We start from the raw sequence: 19482 nt of genomic DNA on the forward strand, positions 1-19482 counted from the left end.
CTGTTAATCAGTTTTCCACGAAACACAGTAAAGGTTTCAATTCTGATTTGAAGCTTATTTAACTTCTTTGATGCAGATATTTGGTTTCTCAGATCTTTTATAATATATCGGTAGCTAAATTCGGATGAATTCAGATCCAAAAAGTTGGTGGTACCCACCAATATAAAGAATATGAGTTTAACGAAAGCAATTATGACGAACAAAAGCTTCTATAACACATCTTTATTATCAAAAGTCCAAAACGAAACTTAATTCTGATAGTTAAATGACTATATCCTACTCTAATTATTATATATTTAGTTTGACTCTTTGTATATGTATGGATATGTGCGTTGAGAATTTCAGTTGCCAGCAAATAGCCTAAAATATTAATGACATGCCACATGACATGACTGACACGCCTGCAAAGGTTATTGTCTGGTCTGTTGGTGGCAGCATAATATTAGAGATGTAATTAAATATTTGTTTATTGCTTCCAACACCACACCAATATAACTGAATATCTTTACACGTGCATATGTAGGTGAATATATAACGGTGCACTTTCAAATCGTCACACATTGTTGCCGCACTCACTCTTGCAACACGATTTTGTAAAGGAAGGTATGTAATTCTATCCAGCAATGTAATGTCGTCTTTGAATGACTTTTATATCGTCAACCTGGCAGTTGGCGAAATTCTACATTCACCTACTTGTACTTCCGGTCATTCAACCTTTCTTTTTGAATATGAATATGGTCACATACATATACATATGCATGTATGTATATATAAATATTTGACTAAATATGTTATATATATGACACAAGCCATTAGCAACCGATAATAATGGAATATTTAATGAATAGCTCACGATTTTTCGCAAACAAGCGCTATTTTAATAATAATTGTAATTAAATATTAATTAAGTTATCAATTTGTCAGTATTGTTGGACTTTGATGTTTGGTTAGTTAATTAGTTAGAAGTGCATCCAAATAAATCATGATTGTTATTAGAGCATGGAAAGTAAAGGAGCTCATTTGTGTAGAGTACAGTATTTCTATTGGTGAAAATACGTACGTAAAGTCAGTAAGGTCCTTCTTTCGATAAAACTACAAGCAATATATTACGTATATTAGTAAATTTAATCTCTCTCCTCAATATCTTCAATGACATATATTTCAATATATTGGCTTTAAAAGCGTCAGTATTAGATTTACTTCCTGCCTGTATTTACAAGTCGTAAATCATTTCAGAAGGAAAGTCTTATGCTAAAAGTTTCATCATTTGGCTCCTTCTGCGTTGATGCAGCGCTGCCAGCGCGATTTCCAAGCATTGAAGGCGTCACGGAAGGCATTCTGCTTGGATCCCCTCTGTCGTCTCAGAGTACTCATTTTTCATCAGCTTTTTCAGGCAAGGAAACAAAAAAAGTCCAGGGGGGCTGTAAGGCGGCTGCGGAAGCGTTGGGATGCCGGCCTTGGTTAGGTAGCTGTTCACAAGAAAGGGGGTGTGAGCCGGAGCGTTGTCGTGGTCCAACTTGACCCTTCGTTTGAGTTTCTTGAGGACTTCCACGTAAAACTTGGCGTTGACGGTTTGTCCAGGAGGAACAAATTCATGGTGAACGATGCCTTTGATGTCAAAAAAGACAATGAGCATCGTTTTCACTTTGGATTTGCTCATTTTTCCCTTTTTTCTTCTTCTTCATCAGCAAGCTCTTCTCGGCCCTCCACTTCTTGGTAAAGCAACAACTGTGTAAGCCTGCTTGATCATATCAAACGTCTCTGTCACAGATTTACCGAATTTCACAAAGAATTTAATTGCGTCCCTCTGCTCTAACGAACTGAATTTTCGGCTTGCACCACTCACAGAAGCACGTCGCGCGAAAATGTTTGTCCTGACTGTCCAGGTGCTCGGAGACAACTGACCAGCCGATCCTTCGTTAGCTAGGAATGCTCTCGACCGAATCGCACGGTCCGAAGTGCAGTCTCGGGCGATGAAAATCAGTCCTATTACTTTCCGGACAAACCCTGTAAAACCACCAACTTAGACTTAAAGATTTTGAATATTACTTGAAGCTTTTTTAATGACAAAACTAAACTTCGGTCTTAAGCATATCGCGGAGCTAATGCTATTATATAATTGCTTTCTAAACTGGTCTAAAGCCTAGACAACATTTTCATTATCACAGTTTTAAAGCACACTGGAGCAAGGAGCGTTATAAATTCGTTTTCACTTCGACATATAATCATTTACCAAGCCAAATTGCTTTGATCTCAGGAGCACGAGCTCAGTTATGCATATCATTGAAATTGTTTGAATGCAACTATATCTAAATTACTGCGATTTTATGAAGAAGCCGCAACATTAATGGAAATCTATTAAAAACAGCTCAGCCAGAGGCTAGCATAATATACACACAGAGCCCAGCTCTGCTCCTGACTTGCATAAATCATTTTCAAATTGCGCGTCTCCATCAACCCATTATTTTGGTTCATCCATCTGTTTTGCCGACTAAATGGGTAATTTTAGTGCCGATTCAGCAATTAAATTTGAGTCGAATCTGGCTACTGTTGCACGCCCGCCAGGATGCTGTGTGAGTCCGTTAAAACAACAAACGCCATGACTAAACAGCTTAGCCAGCATTGCATCGACGGACGACCACCAGAGGTGCAATTGTGCGGCTATGCTGAAATGCGACTCCCCGCTTATTGTTATACAGCGTAGTATTAATGGACTGCGAGAGAATTAGCAAGCATTTAGTTGATGTATACAATCAGCCTGATATATACTTATGTATATACTTTATGTATGTATCGGTTTATATGGGCTTATGGCTGCCGCCGGCTTAGCTGGGTTGTGTCGAATGGGTGGCCGGCAGTCTTTTGGTTGTCGTTTCATGGTACGCTTGCGTAATTGGTAATATCACGCTAATTAATCCACATCGTAACGAAAAGTTTTTTTCAGAAAGTGTGTAAATTTGTTTGAGGCAGAGGTTATTGTATGTACGTAAGTACTTTTTAAATTGGAAATATGTACTTTGCATTTTGTGCATTTATGGTAAGATGTAACAAGTAATTTGCGTGTTGCCGCAGGACTCTAAGCATGAACTTTAACTTCCATATTTAAGTCATTTAGGAAGTATGCTCGTTACGGGGTTAATGTACAGCCCGGTTTCGAAAATATTGATATTTAGCCCTTTTTTTATTACATGCCTCTCACCGAAATGTTCGATCTAAAATTCACTGCTGGAATGAGGCAGATTATATACGCTAATAGTGAAAATATGGACCGATTTCAGCCAATTTTGCAAAAGCGTTATACAATACCCCGGGGTACCAAGTTATCTAAGTTTTATACCAATATTATTTTACAATCGCGGTCGTTCGGACTGAGACAAACTAAGGCTAAATTATAAGAGCAAGATTAATATATCCTAAAATATACATATACATACCCGATGACATCTATATAAGGATACGATGAGTGATTGCAGCAAGAGCCGATTACTTATGTCTACACATACATGTATGTATATGTTCATATGTACAGAAATACATACACACTTAACTAAGCCACTTTATTGTACACCCATTTTTTATCATTTTTCGGTATTTTTTATTTTTTAGACTTCTTAAATTATGTGAGAAAAATTTTAAAACAGCATAACGGCCGAATTTCCTTTTTAGCAATAGCGGCCTACTATTTCAATTGAGTGCTAACCAGCATGTCTCTCCATTTCGGTGCAAAATGCCATTAACAGAATGTCCATAAATGTTGTGTGGGGAATATTTGCGCGTTCGATTCGTATTTGCACATAGTTAATTAAATTTGATTTTTCATATATATATATATATATACTGGTTATTAACCAGTTATAGTTTTGTAACTCATATCAAAGACTATGTTTTAGTCATAGCTACGTTCACTATGGCTAGAATATGGCTCTCAGTTTGCTCCATGGCGTGCACAGATATTAACTTATGACTTCTCCAAAACCTAAAAACTAGAAGAAATCAAAAAAATTCTCACAATTTGGTCGGCAAACTTTTGAGTGCTCGAGCGCTTCGCTCAATTTTATGGTCAACATAATCGGAATGTACTATTCCCAACACCATCTTGACCCAGCATTCATTATTTGATAATTTCGACCGAATAGACCACGTCCAGCACGCAGCCAAGAAAATATAGCAGCCTTAGCTAAGAGTGTACACGAAGACCGTGGAGAGTTGATTCGGCGCTATTCGTAGCAACTCGAACTGACATCCGTCGCATTTGATGAAGAGATCTTAAAATGAAAGCGTACAAAATACAGCTTTTGCAAGAACTGAAGCCACTTGACTTTCCCAAGCGACAACGCTTCGCTCTATAGGCTCTTGAAAAGTTCCGAGAAGATCCGACGTCTGTCATTCGCCAATTACCAGTCAAGATCCTCGAACAAGCCATCGAAAATTGGACTTAACGGATGGACAATCTGAGAAGTAGCCATGGCCAACATTTGAAAGAGACAATCCTCAAAAAATAAATGCCAAAGAATGATCTTTTGAATGATAAAAAAAAACCTTCCCCTTTAAGTTTGAAGATTCTGTGTTTTTTGGGCGAATCCTTCGTTTGTTGTAGTTTGGTTGCCAACTAGTTTTTGATACATTTTGTTATTTTAAATCATGAAAATTTTTAAATTTCCCACTAGCGATATTCCGAAAGTTTTTTTCTTACAAAATTTCTACAAAAGTGTGTTTACCTCAAATTTCGTCATCAACAGTCGGTGTCATTACGTGCATAATGCCTTTACCAACACTAATTACATTCGAAGTCAACACTTTGGCGCGCTGAGAGCCGTTTGCTTAAAGCTCTTGGCTGCTTGTCAATGAAGGTTTAAAAGCTCGTCGATTTTTTGTCGTCGCTACGATTTTGAAGACTTTCATATTAGAATTATGTTTAGTGGAAGTGACAGCTAACTACAATATTGTTGCTATTGTTGTAGAAAACATTCTTTCACTTCCTTTAGAGCGTTATTTTGCATTGCACCAACCATGGCGTTTCAACTTTGTGCTGTTGAACGGTTAATTTGTTATTGTTTGCATAATACACAGTTAACTCAGTGTGCTAGTACGTGCTGTGACAGTCGCCTGCTCGGGCGTAGGTAATTTATTTATTTATGTTTTCCTTCGTTTTTTGATTTTCTTTGAACAAACCATGCACAAAATGACGAAAATGCAGTTACAATTTGCATGAACTTGGCTCGTTGGCCAACTGGCCCTGGCAGCAGCAGTAAACAACACACACACAAAGTGCCACACTACAACACTCACAATCACATTGTTGTTGTTGTAGGTGGTAGTCACACCGTCGGTATTGGTAACAATGCCGGCTTAGCGTGACGAAATGACTACCAGTCGGCCAAGCAATGCTTCGACAACAAGCCAACCCAGTTGCATGCCCCAAAAACCGTTGCAAGAACAACAATCATGCCATAATCATGGCAATAAAAAACACAAAAGGAATAGTAAAAATTACTTTATGTTGGCAGCTTTGAGTTGTTGCTGTTGTTGTTAATTTGTATTTGTTATTCACCAACGGAAAATTCATAAACGTTTGCATAGTAAAAGCCATCGTTTATTTGTAGCCTCCATTGTCGGCGCCACTCCACTTTTTATTGCTCAATACATGCTTCGCCCGCCGTGGTTGGTCGGAATATGCCGTTTTATATTTTTTATACCCTCACAACATTTTCCATAGAGTAAAATAACTTTGTTCACTGAACTATTGTTGTGAACCTCATAAAGTAATCCAGATGGATAAAGGGTTATATACAAATATATTATCAAAATTATCAGAATGACGGTAAGAAAGTTAACGAAATTCGTCACGCCCAAATGCATATATAACATTACTTCGATCTGCTGATGATCAATTTTGAATGATCCATTGTTATACCCTGAATAGAGTATATTATGTTTTCCGAAGTTTGTAATACCCAGAACAAAGCGTTAAATACCCCATAAAATATATATGTATATATAAATGATCGGCATGATGAGCTGAGTCGTTTTATCCATGCCCTTCTGTCTATCTGGTATATACGAAATAGTCCTTCAGTTTTTGAGATATCGACATGAAATTGTGTCCCTGTCCTCTTCTCATCAATAAGCTGCTCATTTGCAAAACAGTCGATATCGGACCACCATAGCATTTAGCTGCCGTACAAACTGACCAATCAAGTCTTTGTATAAAATACTTTTTCATTTGACGAGATATTTTCACGAAAATTAGCATGGATCATTGTCTAAGGCAATATAGCTGGCTTACAAACTGAATATTAAAAGGAACATTTTGTATTTGTGAAGGGTATTATAGCTTTGGTGCAACCGAACTTAATGTTTTTTTCTTGTTTTGTTGAAATTTAATTCAAAATTGCTGGAATACTCTGAATAAATTGTGGTTAGAAAATGTTTTTATTAAACTACCGCTTGCAGTTTGCAGTTTTCTGAAAACTTGAGAGTCTCTCTATTTTGCGAATAACATGAAGAACCACATCACTAATATTGAGAAAAGCCCTTTCAAAAATCTTACAGAAATGTAAGCTTGAATATATTTGTTTTTGTTTTGGCCCCTTCTAATCTTACCCCCGCTTTACTTATTACCCTTTAAAAGCATCTGCAGCCATAGGAATCATAAAAATTGAAAATAATTTTCCGCAAGCGAATAATAAAATATTGCTGTGTGCGAGCTTGTAGTAGAAGCTATTGTATCCCAAAATTACGAAAATTTTAACTAAATTAAACGAGTTTTCAGCGCAAAAAAGCGAAAGAGAAATACAATTTCCACGTTTTCCCGCAACAGTTATGAAAGCTACAATTTCGGAATTTATTTTTATAATTTGTTTTATTAACGTTGGTTATGGCTTTTAAGGCTTACGTGTGTATGTATGTATGTACATACTTTGAAATCGTAATTACAGTTGTTATTCCGTGTCACTGCTTGCACCATGGAATTTATATGACATATGTAGGTGTATACATATCTAGGTATGTAGTACAAAAATAGTGCAGTTAGTTCTAAATTGCTTATGGACAATATTTTTTTTATGATTTCCATGAAATTTGCAATTAGTTAGGGCAGGTGGGTGGCGGAAAAAGCGAGGGTTAGTAGTAAGTTTGATAACTATTAGAAAAGCCACTCTGCACTTAGTTGATAGATGGTAAATTTAATGATTTTGCGTTAATCCGTATTTCAAGTTTTTATACAAATATTCGATAAATCTGAACAATCGAGAATTAGGAATGATTCTTTTTTATCATATACATAGATCGCTTTTTGGTTTGCAAATTGAAACCTGCAGCCCTATATCTAATTAGCAACTTTAGAACACAACATTGGTGAGTTGACAAGAAGTTTATTCGATATTTCCTAAAAAGAGTTGGACTTCACGACCACTTCTATAAAATATTCTTCCTTTTGGAACCCCAAAACTAAATTTTTAAAGCGATTTTGAAAATTAATCTGGTAGAATTAGAATATAGAACATGTAAGATTGCATTAGACCAGCACAACGAGTTTAAGATTTTTCACATACTATCTTCTTATTCGTCTTCACGGTGAGGATAAAGTCGGTTATCAAAGTATAACATATGCTGTCTTCGATTCACCATTTCTCTCCTCGCTCAACAACAGCAGTGTTTTTTAACACGAAAAAAGAAGATTGTCTCCATCAAGAAGAAATCATAAAAATATTGCACAAGCGTCAGAAGACATGTCAGCGCAGGGTTGAACCATAAGTACTGTCAGTTTGTTTAAGTAGTCTCCAATGCTTGGCGAATCGAAGACAGCTATAGTGACGTTCTCATCTGAATTGGAACTTTTTTGTTCCATAATTTATATAAATGATGAGCTAAGTCGATTTAGACATGTTTGTCAGCCTGTCTGTATATATATGAAGTAGTCCCTCAGTTTTTGAGATATTTTTCTGAAATTTTGCACACGTCCTCAACTTTACAAAGAAGCTAATCATTTGTTGGAACCGATATCGGACCAATGTAACACATAACAGCCACACAAACTAAACAATGGGAATAAAATGATTGTATGGAAAATTTTTTCATTCGAAGAGAAATAGACAGAAATTGCAAGGATTATTGTCTCAGGCAACGGTGCAATATCCGAAGTAATAGTTTAGAACGAGTAACTATAGCATATAGTTGCCATACACACTGACCAATCAAAATCAAGTTCTTGTAAGGAATTTATTTTTGTCAAAGGTATTATACAGCTATGTTTGCTTAATGTTTTTTCTTGTTTTTATTTTTGGTAGAACTTTAAATACCTATTTTCAGCCCTTGAGCTATCATAAAATACCGCTACATTAGCAAAATGATGCCGATTTCCTGTCTGCAGTTCAAGACATGAACATAATCAAGCACATACTAGTTGTTTTACCATAAAACACTATCAAAGCTCATATCACCACATAACCATTTAATGATCATAGATAAGTAAGTTTTGGTGTTCACTTTGAATTTGACATTAAAACAAACAATACATAACAACTTAATTCGCAGTCGGCTTGAAAAGACCGAGAGCCAACGGACCACACCGTGGGAGAGGAAAAGGCTATAAAAGCACGCAACATTGACTGTTGAAAAAACAACCGGCATTAGGCTTGATAGAGCACTGATTGCACTGTTACACTGACGGCCACAAATAATGAGAATCTTGAGAAATATCAAATTTGAGAACTAAAAAACTAAAGTACCTTGCTGTATATAAAAAAAAACGGATGAGAATATTCGTAGGCCATGATTTTGTGCCACTATAAATTTATAAATTTGTAGCTTTGCACAGAAGTGGAGAAAACATTTGCTGCGACCAAGCTGTTGCTCTATATTTTTAAATCAGAAAAAAATTCAGTTACGTTTCAGTAAAAATATATTATGTTTCAAATCGAATTATTCGATGGAGTAATATTTATTGAAATTTTTAGGTTTTATAATTACAACACCGCCCTGAGAATTTCGAGTTTAGAAATTTAGTAATACAGGTCTCTCTAGCATACGAAATATTTTGTACTAAAAATACGTATAGACGCTGTCAAAACTTAATCTTTATTTTGAAAGACTTAATTTCCAAACCGACCGAAAACTTAAAAATCAAAATTTATCATTCTTACTTCGAAAATCTCAGTATAAAGTTTCTAAATTGGTTGGTCAAAAACCAAAATGTTCGTTGAAATAAAAAACATTGATCAGAAGCACCACTTGGTCAACTATTTTTTTTTTTAAGTTTTGCAAACTCGCGTTATTATATTATATTAAAAAATGGGAAGTATTTTGTATAAATATGAGAAATATGGACTTAATAGTTGCAATTGAGGCCATCAGTTTCATAAGCCTGATCTAATCTAATATAACTTAGAAGTGATTTATTTATGAAGGAGACGCAATTTAGGCCTAGAGTTTCCTCAGCCTGAAAACACATCATATTGATTCCTTCTTATATGTATGAAGGTTTCGCCCATTAAAAATTTGTTGCCTTATAAAAACCTTATTAAAATGTAAATTATATAAAATAATATCAGAGCAACTTTAAGCAGGATAGGATGACCAACTTTCTAGAATGCTCAAAAATATTTAGTTGGATTTATATTTTTGAATAGATTTCAGCAATAAAATAATATTTCTTAATATCTTTGCTTTATAACTCATTATAAGCCACTCAAGTCTACAATAAAAACCTGCCGTTATTTATCTGTGTCCACCAGTGTAAAAGTAGCTGAGAATAGCAAAAAATAATTGCCATTCACGTTTTTAAAGCCATTAATTTTATGGTCATACATTTTGACTATAAAAGCACTCAAGTGATAAAACATCCAGGCGGCCGATCCGCCGGTTCACTGCATGTTTGCTTGAGCCAAGCCTCAACCAGTGCACTTACACAGCCATAGGTACAAACGCAACAACAACACAGCCCTGCAGAAGCGCAAAAAAGCGAATTTGACAATTTAAAGAGTAATTTTTGTGCAATTCCATTTACCAGCGATTGATAGTTTCACACTTTTACTATTTCACTATTATTTATGCGCCATATCCTGTCTAATGCACGAGCAGCCAAACCGGCGAACCGACTGCTGTGACCAGGAAACGCACGAGGGGCAACTTTTTATGAACTGGCGTCAGTTCGGAGCTCTCAGAGCGGCCTGTGTGTTGGCTCGATGGGTACATTAAGTCGTTGAAATTAAATTATCGCGTGCATTGTTGAGACGGTTTTTATTGCACGGTTTTGCTTGTTTTTGTTGCATTTCGGCGAATATAGTTGCCAATTATATAGCAACAAAGAGCATTGCCACTACTGCTACTGCTACTGCACAACAGATGGTGGTAATTAAGTGTTAAATAATAGCGGTGGTAAGCAAATGGAAAAAGCAGAAATTGTCAACGTTTAATTTGCTGTAATTTCATAAGCAAAAAGTCAGCCCTCGCAGAGCATGACAAAAAACGCAAATATTGCGATTATAGAGTAAAAACAGTGCGCATGCTGTAAATTGATGGTAAATCATCGCGTTTCGTTGGCACGACACAAAAACATGCACGCAAACGCTGTGCAGTGGGCATTAGGGTGGGTCGATTCCGGACTTTTTTCGATTCGGGTTTTCTAATAGTGCGGAAAAGTTGCCTTAGTACTTCCTGATTCCAATGCAACTTTTTGTTTTGAGATCGGATTGCATCTTCAACCCCAACTTCGGCCTTGAAATTTCGGAAATTCGCCTAAAATCGTGAAATTGTCTACCTAGCGCCTGAAATACACATCTCATGGCAAAATGTATAAAACAAAAGTTATTTGTCACGTCATTTGCTACCGAAATGGTATGTGTGATCATGGCCGCAGGACGAACCGTTCCCGAGATACGAGCGAAAAGGCGGCGCGCAAAAGCGCAAGGTGAAAATTGTTGCAGCTCTCAGCTAACCTGTATTGGTCACCCAGAACCCACCGCGTGGAGGTGCCTGCTCTTCGGGTTCCTCCCAAGCCCAACCCAACCAACCAACCATATGTCAGGCTTGTTTTAGTCTGAATCTGTGTAAAATTTATTGATAAAATCAGATTTTGTACTAAACTTTGGCACTTGTTGCCTAGATATCAGTGTAGAGCGTATAAAACGATCACGAGATTGGGGGCCAATAACTTTAGAAGATGCCTCTGTCACCAGTTAATCATATCGTAATAATTATTAGCTTTGAAAGTCAGGTTTGGCACTTTATTACATCTAACCCTTCCATTTACAGTGTCAGACTCTGCTTCTCTGGCTGCCAGAAGACGGTCAAGGGCCAACTTTCTGATTGAACTGTTGAATCTTATTGAGAACCACAAAGGTGAGTAAACTGTAAGTATGTACTTGGCCAAAATCTTTATTTCCTTTGTTGGTTTGTCAGTAGAAATGTATAATCTCAGAATTCTGCTTTGCACATGTTACCTGGATGCATCGATGCTAAATCTGAGGAACATTGACCGGAAATAACAGCTTCTGATATTTTATAGAGATAAGCTTGGTCTGTGCTAAGTTGGATCGGATTAATAACCTCAGAAGGTAATTGGTAGGATGGAAAGCTTTCAAATTTGACAACAGGCAACTTCTCACAATCAGGGAGCAGTTTACCTATGTCGCCAGAGAATGTATTTGGACTCTTTGAGACACCATCTATGTGTTCGAAAAGAGCACGAAATGGAAGTTCGTTGAAATGTAGAAGACAAACAACCCACTGTAATGGCCTACCTATTCTTTCTTCTAGTTTCCGAATGATTCCACCTTTCCAACCTGTGTTCGTGTTGGTGCCATCAGCACCGACAACTTCTAGATGTTCCACATCAACTGAATTGTTTTGTAAATGTTGCCATATAGTTTGCGTCTCATCCTCAGCTGACCCGGAAGCCCATATAAAGAGTCAATACTTTCGATGTTTTGGAGCTTAACTCCAACACTTTTTTTGCCGGACTAATCTTGCATTTCTCAGTGACAAAGCTAGCCTGATCCTCTGTTATCAAACCTGCTTTTTTGGCATCCAGAAAAGCAGATGAAACAATCAAGGCCGCTGCTCTATCACTTACACCAAATCTTTGGGCAGCTAAAGCAGTGTGTTCTAATACTAGTGTGTTTTGTTTGGTTTTAGAGGATGGAAGAGAAAATTCATCATCAGCATCGTTTTTGGAAGAATCCATGTGCGACGCACCTACATTGTTGTCGTCTGTATGAGAGTCTGGCTGATCTGAATGGTCACGTGTTCTAGCTGATACTTTTCTGGTAAGTGTTGATGTTGAATGACGTTTTGAAAGCTTTTCTTTACGTTCATTTTTCTTTGTAATCTTTTTTGTTTCGGGTAGATCAACACTTCCAATGCGACCAATTCTTCTGGTTCTCTGGTCCAAGAGAAATGGTTGTTCATTGATAGGAACTTTCCTTTCCTTTGGACAAGTGCAAGAATAAATGCATTTACAAGCAGCGATGTCAAATAATTTTCCAGCAGAAGAGACAAAGTCGTCTCTTTTAGAGCTCAAACCTATTGGGTTCCTTAAAAACATTTGTTTAAGAGTCAGAAATCTATAATAAAAACTATCGGAATAGATGACTTTTTGAAAGTATTTTCAACCTTTTTTGCAACTATTTCTGTAACCTCTTTACTCCTAGGTTCATAGTTGTCGCCTCGGAGTCGCCCTATACGAAATCTTTCAAACTGATAACACAAATGAACATCCTGGTAAGTAGGTAACTGGGACTCATCAGAGATTGTACGGATATATGCTAAACACAGGACATTTCTGTCTAAATTTAAATTTAGATACAGACATTTTGAGTTCTGTGTTCTGTTGAGAGAATATAAGTGATAGCACTCGGCGAAATCAACGACAAGAGTGAAGCAACTCGATGAAAAAATATTTGTTTGGAAACCTATCCGAACGTGTCCTTTGGCGTAGGTGAATGAATGTGAGTGATAGCACTCGGCGAAATCAACGTCAAGAAGTGTGGCCGCAAGCCGATTTTCACCTTGCGCTGTGGCGCGCCGCATTTTCGCTCTTATCTTGGGAACGGTTCGTCCTACGGCCATGATCACACATACCATTTCGGTAGCAAATGAAGTGACAAATAACTTTTGTTTTATACATTTTGGCATGAGATGCGTGTTTCAGGCGCTAGGTAGACAATTTCACGATTTTAGGCGAATTTCCGAAATTTCAAGGCCGGAGTTGGGGTTGAAGATGCAATCCGATCTCAAAACAAAAAGTTGCATTGGAATCAGGTAGTGCTAAGGCAACTTTTGCGCACTATTAGAAATCCCGAATCGAAAAAGTCTGGAATCGACCCACCCCAGTGGGCATAAAGCCGCAACCGCTGCTTACATGCACACACTTAACTCTAGCAGACTGCTAGTGCATGCAACAGCAAGTGAATAGAAAAGTGAAGTCTAAATATATTGAATGTATATACATATGTACATATATACAGTGACCCCTTTGCAACATTTATTAATAGCAAGTCAATTGAAAAGTCCGCGGCGCTACTGCAATTAAATCCATATGATTTTTAGTTAGTCCTAACCTTCAAAAGATGCGTGTATAAATTTGACAACAGTCAGTTTGTGAATTATATCATTTTGAGTGAAGCAACTTTTGGGTAAAAAGGAATTTGGCATCTAGATAAAATATTGCTTTTTGAAGGGAGAAAATACAGTTGAAGCAAACTCTTGGCTTGATGACGAGTTTCCGGACAGTGCCCCAGGAAAATCAACCATAAAGGACAAACTTCAAAAAAGTCCACAAAATAACTTTGGGTGACCGTAATAGGAAGTTGTTTGAGATAGCAGGCACTCTAAAGTTATCAACTGAGCATCTACATCACATCACTCACTGAGTATGAGAAAGCTCTGTGCAAAGTTTGTGCCGTACGAGCTCACTTTTAACCAAAACCACGACCAGTTGATTATTCGGAGCAGTTTTCGCGTCGACATGTGAAAATGGATGAAACATGAATCCATCATTTTACTCCCAGATCCCATCGACAGTTACAGGATTAAACCGCTCCAAAGCGTGGAAAGGCGCAGCAGTCGGCTGGCATGGTTATGGTATTTTTATTTTGGGATACGCATCGAATAATTGTTTTTGACTACCTTCCAAAAGGAAGGACCATCAACTGCGACTAATACATTGCGTTTTTGGACAGCCGAAAAACGGCCTCATTCAAAGTGCTGTTCTACCAAAACAAAACACCATGTCACAAGTCACCGTATTCTCCAGATCTGGTCTCCAGCAACTATTTTCTGTTCTCAAATCTCAAAAGAATGCTCTCAGAGAAGAAATTTTCACCTGCACCTTCTAATCCTTTAGAGTCAGATTTCATAACACATTTTTGTGGGCATCATGTAACTATGATAAACTGTAAAAACACCATAATGTATGACAGCAAGATAGTCGGTTCTAGGTAGCCAGAAAAGATCCGGACTCTCCATTCGACAGCATTCTGCTAAAATGTGTGGACAACATTCACTTTACACTTCCTAACTGGTTTTAATATCACTAAATAGACACCCGCTCCTTTTAAAATAGTTTTTAGTGAAAGCGGTCGTAATCCTCAGTTGAACAATTTTCACGAAATTGTGTTTTCATGTAATAAAGACTTACCCATTTATATATATGTACGTACTTCTGACGTTTCATAACACATCAATTAAAAATTGACAGCTATAACATAAACCCACTAATTCCATTTACTTGAATTTATTTTCAGTTTCCAGATAAGCCCTCTGACAGCCAAAATGCGGCGGTGCCACAGTTGATTTTTAGATGAGCCCAATAGACAAGCGGAAAACACCAGGCATAAAGTAAATTGCAACTGCAAATGTTCAATTGAGCAACCGGCGCTGCCAATCCGAAATAGCCACAAGCTCTGCGAACGTCCGGCGCCTAAATTAGGTTTGATATGTAACAATGTCGGTGGTGACGCTAGAATTGCATTGGAAACAATAAATAGGAAATCTCACACCCTTAAGGGGGGAGCGAAATGAATGTTTTATGCAACTAAAGCAACACAGCAATCGAAATCGAAAATCCAATGTCAATCAACGTAACAGAACGACGCAACGAACTCGAAAACGCCCAGTTAACTAACCTATACTTCGCTGTCCGCCAGTATCTACAGATATTTGTAATACAGAGGGCGGGTAAGTAGTGCAGCGGCTTAGCAGGCGAATTAAATCGAATTAGACGGGAAGCACACTGCACAGCTTCGGGCAGCGACAATTGACTAACACCACGGTGTTTGATCACAAATCAGCGAGCACATCGAATGCAATCAAATTAAATTGAGAAAATCATTGAAAAAACAAAAACAATATATGCATATGTCGATAATATGAAAGGAAAATATACAAATTTGAAACAAGAATAATAAAAAAAGGCAACTATCATAATTAATAAGCCAAAACAAACAGCAGAAAAAACAAAAACGTCACAATAACTGTCCGCCTCATATCAGCACCTCCGCAGAGCCACTGACAAGCGCCGTCACGCAAAATGACATTTAAATTATTTCGCCGCGGCTCGGCGCGTTGCTTCGGTCTACTGTCCGCGTTCATCACGATCTTAATCTGCCTCTACTACATATCCATTGGCCAGCAACAAGACGAAGCGCTGCAGCCGGGCAAAGACACGACTGTTGCGCTGAGCAGCGGATTCGGCAGCGTAGTGGCGACCAGTTTGAATTCAGTGCCACAGCAAATGCACAAAGTGAATGTGCATAATGCCAAAGTCAGAGGTATGCGTGGCGATGGCGAGGAGAAGAGTGGCGCGCAGAAATCTGCGACTGGTAGTGGCGCCAGCGCAGCGCAGTTGTCGGCAGGCACAACAACCATGGACGGCAGTGGCAATGTCGATGCGTATAATGGCGTCGACATGACCGCGAATGGCGCGCCCACCAAGAATCCTGATTGGGGTGATGTTTGCTATGTGATGGATGAGAGTGACACGAATATCACAACGAACGAGGAGTATGGGAAATTTGATTTCCAGGTAATAAATTACACTTAAGTTTGGTATTCGCACGGAAATTTATTGTACATTCAAATTTAAGTAACGAGCGCGCATGTTACCGGTCTTGTTATGAAGAAAATTTAATTAGGTTCGGAATATGTCATGTCATATGTGGACTGCATTGAGTTGTGGGCTCAAATTATTATCAGATATACAGCTAAAGCCTTCCAATTGCTTTAGTGTGTATAGTATAAGCAGGTGCTCAGTACTGATCATATATGAAGGGTTCCTGATCATTGAAATGTATTATATGTAAGGGTTACGGTACTAGAGACACAGCGCCACAAAGTGAGCCTACTTTTATCAGCTAAAAATTTCCAACTTCCCTTTGACTTCTCGAGTACTTTTTCATTAGATTCAGATTTCAATCAGGGAAAAAAGTCTACAATTGAGCTTCGTGTTGTTTCCCACATTTCGGGAATATGAACAGTTTCCTTTTATATACAAATTCGGTGAAATATAATATGTCCAAAAATATGTGAAGAAATAAACGTATAAAAAGTGAATTTCCTTTGGAAGCCAAGCTTATATGTATATCCAGACAGTTTTGGTTAGATTATTATACCTACATATTTCATTATTTGCAGCCTGAATGGATTCACACAAAGGAATATTGGGATCGTGGTTTTGAAGAACGATTTGAGGCACAAAAGAAAGACTACAAACGACCGCCATTGAAGGTTAGTAAGTTGTTGCGCCTCAGTAACTATTTGAGGTTATACTATAAGTGCTTTAAAGAAAATTAGGTCACAGATGTGTCGAAATGGTCCCTTAATTTTTTTTCCTTTGCAGATCTTCGTCGTACCACATTCGCACAATGATCCCGGTTGGCTGAAGACTTTCGTTAATTATTTCCAATCTGATTCGCGACAGATACTTAATTTGATAGTAACAAAAATGCAGGAGTACACCGACATGACGTTCATTTGGTCCGAGATCAGCTTTCTACAACTGTGGTGGGATCAAGCGCATCCGACGAAACAGCGTGCTCTGAAAAAACTTATCAAATCGGGACGTTTCGAAATCACAACCGGCGGTTGGGTGATGACCGACGAAGCGAATGTGCATCTATACGCCATGTTAGATCAGCTTATTGAAGGACATCAGTGGTTACGCAACAATCTGAATGTTACACCAACCGTCGGCTGGTCAATCGATCCCTTCGGGCATGGCAGTACAGTGCCGTATTTGCTGTCTGGCAGCAACTTCGAAGGCGCCATAATACAACGCATACATTATGCCTGGAAACAGTGGTTTGCGCGTCAACAGAAGGGCGATTTCATGTGGACACCTTATTGGCAGCAACGCGGCAAGGCACCAACGAAGCGTGGCAGGTTGTTAACACACAATATGCCCTTTGACATATACTCGATTAAGGGTTCGTGTGGTCCACATCCATTTATATGCCTAAATTTCGATTTCCGTAAAATACCAGGCGAGTATACGGAATATTCGGTGAAGGCGCAATTTATAACCGATGACAATGTTGAATCGAAAGCGCAAGTATTGTTGGAACAATATTCACGTACTGCTTCGTTATTTCCGCACAATGTAGCGCTTATACCAGTCGGTGATGATTTCCGTTACAATAAGGAGCGCGAAGTGGATCAGCAATATACGAATTATAAGAAATTAATCGATCATATAATGGCCAATAAGCGTCTCTATAATGTTGACATCTCTTTCGGTGAGTTTTGGTTATTGAAAATTTATTTTAAATTCTTCAACAATTAATTTTTACTTAAAAAATAAATTACTGATTATTTTCAATTATTTTCATCTTCAAAAGGCACACCACGTGACTACTTCAACGAAATTCGTCGTCGCACCAGCTCCTTCCCAACGCTCAAAGGTGATTTCTTTGTATATTCAGACATCTTCTCCGAAGGACGGCCTGCTTACTGGTCCGGCTACTATACCACACGTCCGTTCTATAAGCTGCTTAGCGCCGATTTAGAGCATAATCTGCGCGCTGCCGAAATACTCTTCACCGTGGCTTACAATACCGCACGACAGGTCCATCATGTGAATGCCATCAAGATCTTCGAGAAGAATTATGAGAAAATGATACACGCACGTCGCAATTTGGGACTCTTCCAACACCATGATGCCATCACAGGCACATCAAAAGCGGCGGTAATGCGCGATTACGGCATGCGTCTGTTCGAAAGCATACAAGATGCGGTCAAGATGCAAGAGTCTACCATTGAAATGTTGCTGCAAGCGGGCAGCGAGCGTCTTAATTTCCTGCTGAGCGAATTAGAGCGTGATAACTTCAGTAAGCTGGCGCGCAAGACTCCCATACCAATCAGTGGTAATGGTATGGTTGATGAATTTGATGACTTGAATGCAAATGCCGGCACAGCTTCGTTTGTCATCTTCAATTCGTTGGCGCAGAAACGTTTGGAAGTGATTACGTTGCGTTCGCCAGTGCCGAATGTTAAAGTGTTGAATGAGCGCGGCGAGGAGATACGCTTAATGCAAATCAATCCAGTTTGGAATATAACCGATGTATATGAAATGGGGATGAGTGCCGGTGTGGGTGCTAATAGCGCTATGGGACGTATACGTGTTTCTACACGTCAGTATGAAATCATGTTTATAGCCGAATTGGATGCGCTTTCACTTGCGACCTACAGTCTTGTGGTTGTAGATGAAAAGAACTTTAGTCAACCGACAATGGCGACTATTTATTGCGATGGCTGCACAGATGGGTCAACGTCGAACCCACCTAATACCAGCACGAATTTCGTGGTCAAAGCCAAGCCATCAGGTATAATCTATATTTTTACCTAAATAACCAACTTAATATTCATGCATCACTTTTAGGTGACATACAACTCGAAAACAATTTCATGCGTCTGCTCTTCGATGAGAAGACTGGTTTCCTCAAGACCGTTACGCGTAAGAGCGATAATGAGCAAGCGCTCAAGCCCATGCAATGCGCTATAAAATTCGCTGCCTATCGCAGTGCACAGTTCCACTCGGGAGCCTATCTCTTCAAAACCGACCCCGAGCAAAATGAAGCCGAAAAAGATGTACTCGATCAGTATGAAGATGTGCGCATTATTATTTCATCGGGTCCGATTGCTAGCGATGTTACGGTTATTTATGGTCCATTCTTGGCGCATACAGTACGCATTTTCAACACACATACTCACCTAGATGCAGCCATGTATATTGAGAATGATGTCGATTTTGAGCCGCCGCCAAAGAATCGTGAAACTGAGCTATTCATGCGTTTCGTCACAGACGTAGATAATATTATAACAGTAAAACGTGATGATGTGCTAAAGGAGGCGGATACTGTAGCGGAACTGCCAGTGTTCTATAGTGATCAAAATGGTTTTCAATACCACAAGTAAGTCAGATAATTACAATTTTTATAAAACAAGCTTTAAGTCTCCTTAACATACGCTTCAATCATTATTAAATAC

The 19482-nt window shown here is 38.5% G+C and overlaps 1 protein-coding gene across 1 annotated transcript in view; it reads left to right on the forward strand.

Moving 5' to 3' along the window:
- LOC126767758 (alpha-mannosidase 2) overlaps window positions 1-19482 on the forward strand; it is a 41779-nt gene that overhangs the window by 19780 nt on the left and 2517 nt on the right. Inside the window, exons 4-8 of the mRNA XM_050485360.1 lie at window positions 14752-16024; window positions 16633-16725; window positions 16838-17732; window positions 17835-18818; window positions 18875-19406. Of these exons, the coding sequence (XP_050341317.1) occupies window positions 15530-16024; window positions 16633-16725; window positions 16838-17732; window positions 17835-18818; window positions 18875-19406 (2999 nt within the window). The 5' untranslated portion in view covers window positions 14752-15529. The remainder of the gene's footprint in view (window positions 1-14751; window positions 16025-16632; window positions 16726-16837; window positions 17733-17834; window positions 18819-18874; window positions 19407-19482) is intronic.

The sequence above is a fragment of the Bactrocera neohumeralis genome, chromosome 2, assembly GCF_024586455.1.
Source record: "Bactrocera neohumeralis isolate Rockhampton chromosome 2, APGP_CSIRO_Bneo_wtdbg2-racon-allhic-juicebox.fasta_v2, whole genome shotgun sequence".
Lineage (NCBI taxonomy): Eukaryota > Metazoa > Arthropoda > Insecta > Diptera > Tephritidae > Bactrocera > Bactrocera neohumeralis.